We start from the raw sequence: 4,059 nt of genomic DNA on the forward strand, positions 1-4,059 counted from the left end.
AATTAACTATCACTTATTAGTTTATCTAGTTCTGAATCAAAAAACTCAAAACAAACTTCAAAATTGCCTATAACCTTGATTTCTTAACAAGTCACTTAATAAGCATAAGTCAACTTGAGCATTTAACGAGCAGTTATCAACTCTCAACTCAGTATTGTCTTCTCAACTCGAGTTGACTCGCTCATTAACTCAGTATTGTCTTCTCAACTCGAGTTGACTCGCTCATTAATTTAATGAACCGAGCACAAGCATACTGGATCATTAACCACCACCCCCTCCCAGAATGCAATATCATCACCCTTTGAATATTATTAACAATCCAATAAGTACACAAAATCAAGCCGTAGTCAAAATAGGACCAAAGCATTTATGCTACATGAATATCACAAATCCGGTTTTGACACACAACTGGTTAAAATCTAGAGCCTATATCCGCAATCAAATTACTTTCATAAAATAAAATGTAATAAAAAAACTAACCTCATTGCCTGAGACTAAACAAAAATTCACTTTTCGGATATAAAAATGAACAAAGAGCTAATCCATAAAAATACATTACAATATTTTCACGATTTTTTTTTCTGAAAAGCAACTGAGAAATCTAGACAGTATATGAAGCATCCAACAAGGACCTCCTCTCTGATTTTATTTGTCTCCCAGAATAGCCAGTGCTCACATTCCCCTGCAAACCAAATAAATAAATTCATAGAATCACAAAAATTCCAAGAAACAAAAGATACAAAAAGATCCTGTACCAGGCATGACATCAGTGCGAGCACAAAACTTTAAACTACAGGAATCAATATATAATTATATACACAAAATTACAGATTACTTCTTCTTTTTCCTGAAAATGTATAGAGATCAGTTTCAGAAAATTTGCAAGTATGGGGTAAAATAAGTGTATTTGTAATATTTTTATCAAAAGTACGGCATATATAATATATAGGCGCCAATTGACCCCAATTCTATCTTTATCTGCCATTGCATGGCATCATTTGATTGGGCGTTACATACAGCCACACCTGTAGTGAACTAAGTTGGCAGAAGAATGTAGAGGTACCAACTAGAGTAAGAGGCCTCATAATTACTTTTTTTTCACATTAAAACTTATTATTTAAGCAAAAGTTTTCACTTCAAAAGAAATTTAGGAGAAGATTACACTCAGTTTAGTCACTACCAAGCAGTTGACATTGGACTTTACATAATTCAATGCAAAACATTTGACGGATTGCTTCAAAATTTAACATCTGACTATGTCAGAAATAGGTTCATGATGTCTTGGACATATGAAGATATGTAATAACTGCCCCCTTTTACCTTTGTCCCTTTAGACATCTATTATTTACAATTGGGATTCCATTATGATGTCTAAACTAAACAGCTCCACATTATCACATTTAACAGTAAACTGATAGGAAGAACTTGATCATTGTATAAAACAAATGTGCAGGGGATCAACTCAACAAAAAAAAAACGTACAAGGACCTAACAAGACCAAGGGTACAAGTTCAAACTTCAAAGGTCAATTTTATACTTGCTTCCTACGAAATCCCCAATTACCTGTTCCACCCTGATCTCTCCTTTCTTTTAGAAAATCTCATCTAAGTACAAGACACTACTTCATATTTCAAATTTGCCGATTTTATTAAAAAAAACCTTATTTTCTTACTATTTAGAATAAAAAAGATGCACAAGTTAATTTTTTTTGTGACAGACTTGTAAAATCTCCATTTTAAACTATGGTTGAAGTAAAATTCTATCTTTCCTAGGTATAAGCTAATGAGCAGAACAAGAGTTATTTATCTCTATCCAATGTACTCTCTCTCTCTTTAATACCTTGATGCTGACTCCAAACCAAAAGTATTCCCAAATGATCCTAATTCATCAAAAATCCAACTGCAATTATTCTTCCCACCTCAACAACTTGTAACTAAATATTTCACAATCAACGAACCTGATCTTCTTCACTAGAACGGAGCGAAGCTTGCGCGCCAGTTCCTGAGATCTGACCTTGAGCATGAGTTTCTTCTTCGCAAGCACCTTCTTCTCCGAGTTCTTCAGGTGATAATCGACCCGGCTCTTGATCAGACGCTCCATCCCGCTTGCGCGCATCCGCCGTTCCATCACTCCCAGCGCCATCTCCAAGTTGCCATCCCACACAAACACTCTTATCCCCCTCGCCTGAGCACTTTCGATTTTGTTCGCATTGGCGTTGAGGATCTCTCCGTGGCGTAGGAGGAACGGATGTGTCAGAGATGAGAGTCGCTGCATCACCCGGTTCATCGCCGCCGGTAAGTGCTTCTCTCCCGTTTCTTTGTTTTTCCTTGGTGTTGCTAAACGCGAATTCGGGAAAAGTTTTTCCTTGATCTCTGTTGTAAGCCCGTTTGCAATTGTAATTTTGTAAAAGAGAGAACTGAACCAGACGGGAGGTTTCAGGCTTGGTAGGTTTTCGATGGACTATTGGGCCGATTTGGGCCTTAATTTTAAAAGATTATTAGTATTTTTCTGGTACAGCGAGAAGACTAAATATATTGACAGAACTATTTTATTTCACGCAGCGCACGAACAAAATAAAAGAAGTATATGATTAGTAAAGATAGCCCTGTCGATGTCTTTACAAAAGAGTGACATTATGATCGGAACACTACAATTTCAATTCAATGGTACTTAATAAAAATAATTTCTAATTTAATTTTATTGATCAGAATAAAAATAAAAAAGAATTGAATTCATTTTAAGTTTTTAATTGGAATGTATATATAATAGAAGCAAATGATTTCACTTAAATAAAAATGACACTTTTATCCTTACTTGAGTGTTCCTTTTGTTGAAATAATTTTTAAGCTTAAATTAAATATGATCATAAGGCCTTATTCAAATCATTTTTTTCCTCGATTTTTTGACATGGATCAATTACCCACCGAACTCTGGCACAAAATGTGCATTTTTTTTTTTTTCTTAATTTACACAAAAAAAGGAAAAAAAAAAGAAAAAAAAAACATAAAATACATAAAGAAATGAAACAGAAAAGTAACTATACAAAAATTTAAAACCTAAAAAGAAAAAGAAAAATGACTAGTATATATGTACTGGTATTCCTGTATATATTGGTATTTTTACCAATATGCTTGATTTCAATGGTACAGTTTTGCATTAAATTTCAGTGGTATTATCCGGTACTAATACTGAAATAAACCCGGTTGATTTTGTGAGTTTCTGATGAAAGAAATTATGATGAAAAAAAGTATTTCATTGATTTGATTTTTACATTGTTCCTAGTTCTATTTGTAAAAAAAGGTATTTATTACCGTTACGGCGTTACCCACCTATTGAGTACCGTTTGCTACTGTTTCTATTTATGGTATGCCTTGTACCAAGGTACCAAGGTACCTTTTTACTTTATTACTAAATCTAGAGTTATGCTTGGTACAATCTGAGTCTTTGATCAATAATGAGAATTAATCTAGATCGTTCGTTATTTTCAACAAACCCGCTATACCCAATTTCTTCACTAACTAAACAAAATTTGAAAATAAGTAATGAGCAACATATCTCAACCACATTAATGTTGTTAATGTAGATTATTAGAAAGCTGACCCTTGAGTAAAAAAATCATTACCAAACTCAAATAAATAAAAATAATGTCAATAACTTGTCTTTGATCTAGTAGCAAAGGCACATGTTTTTCATATGGGAGGTTACGAGTTTGAAATCCACAAAGTGAGAAAATTCTCTATAATATACATAGGGATTTGAAAATGTATTAGCTGGCTTGACCTCCAACCCATAATTTCAGAAAAAAAAAAATGCCATCAAAAGTACTCAAGGAGCATGCATTATCAAATGGAATCAGACATAATACGAGTAACTAACATCCATATAGCGCATCTATATTGCATTAACAAAATACAATACTCAAAAGTATTTAAGGAGTTCACTGTTATTTAATTAATTATATGTCATCTATATATGAACAAAAAGACGACATCACTATCCAAAAAAGTACTATCCTTCTACTGTAAGGGCCTATTTGGCAGACCAGTAGGGAATAGAAAT

At 33.4% G+C, this 4,059-nt stretch overlaps 1 protein-coding gene across 1 annotated transcript; it reads right to left on the minus strand.

The window, feature by feature from the left end:
* Positions 1 to 280: 280 nt before the first annotated feature.
* On the minus strand, positions 281 to 2,396 carry LOC144551188 (Ribosomal protein S21 family protein). Its single transcript, XM_078299054.1, has 2 exons — positions 1,958 to 2,396; positions 281 to 682 (listed from the first exon to the last, which is right to left on the minus strand). Exons 1-2 carry the CDS (start codon positions 2,284 to 2,286, stop codon positions 673 to 675), a joined length of 339 nt encoding a protein of 112 aa, XP_078155180.1. The 5' UTR covers positions 2,287 to 2,396; the 3' UTR covers positions 281 to 672.
* Positions 2,397 to 4,059: the final 1,663 nt, after the last annotated feature.

This window comes from Carex rostrata, chromosome 3 (genome assembly GCF_964058835.1).
Source record: "Carex rostrata chromosome 3, lpCarRost1.2, whole genome shotgun sequence".
NCBI classification, from domain to species: Eukaryota; Viridiplantae; Streptophyta; class Magnoliopsida; order Poales; family Cyperaceae; genus Carex; species Carex rostrata.